Below are 586 nucleotides of genomic sequence, written 5' to 3'. Positions count from 1 at the left end.
ATTCTCACTGCAATTGTGAACACTATAAGGAAGAGACAGTATACATATGCTTGTCCACATGCAAGTGTGTGTGCATTTGTGTGCAAGACAAAGAGTTGTATGTGTGACACTCCATTTCCACAGACTTTCGGGAGCTTTCTCTGTTCTGTTGGCACGGAAGCTGGAGAAGGCATTTGGGTCTCCTAGAAAGATTAACAATGTCCTCAAGAAACTGTGACTGTCAGCGCCTGTGCTCTGGGCAACGGGGCAGGCACTGGGAGGGACCCATAAGCACGCGCCTGCAGACCCACGCAACATGAGGCCACCGAGAACAAAGACCTGCCCACCTGCTCTCCCGCACTCACCGCCGACCCCGCTCCTCCTCGGTCTCTCAAGGCCATTCTTTCCCTTCACACCGTCCACGCACACCCAGGCACATCTGCGCGGACCCGGAGCCCATGTAAGACAATGAGGCTAGGGCTGACATGATGCGCCTCTTCAGCACAGCAGCGTGGGTCATGACCAAGTACCAGCCTGCCTCATGGTGTGCGGGCGTAGGAGCTGAATGCGATACAGGTGCAGTTCGATACGCCAGAAAGGGGGCAAG

General features: G+C 55.1%; 1 gene segment (V, D, J or C); it reads left to right on the top strand.

Annotated features, from left to right (window-relative positions):
- Positions 1-217, top strand: part of LOC112548824 — a 1,622-nt gene extending 1,405 nt beyond the window's left edge. Inside the window, 1 exon segment of the V gene segment in view lies at positions 124-217. Coding sequence covers positions 124-217 — 94 coding nt within the window.
- Positions 218-586: the final 369 nt, after the last annotated feature.

The sequence above is a fragment of the Alligator sinensis genome, unplaced genomic scaffold, assembly GCF_000455745.1.
Source record: "Alligator sinensis unplaced genomic scaffold, ASM45574v1 scaffold1919_1, whole genome shotgun sequence".
Classification (NCBI taxonomy): domain Eukaryota; kingdom Metazoa; phylum Chordata; order Crocodylia; family Alligatoridae; genus Alligator; species Alligator sinensis.
The sequence above is the reverse complement of the archived record's forward strand: the minus strand, read 5'-3'. Positions and strand labels throughout refer to the sequence as shown.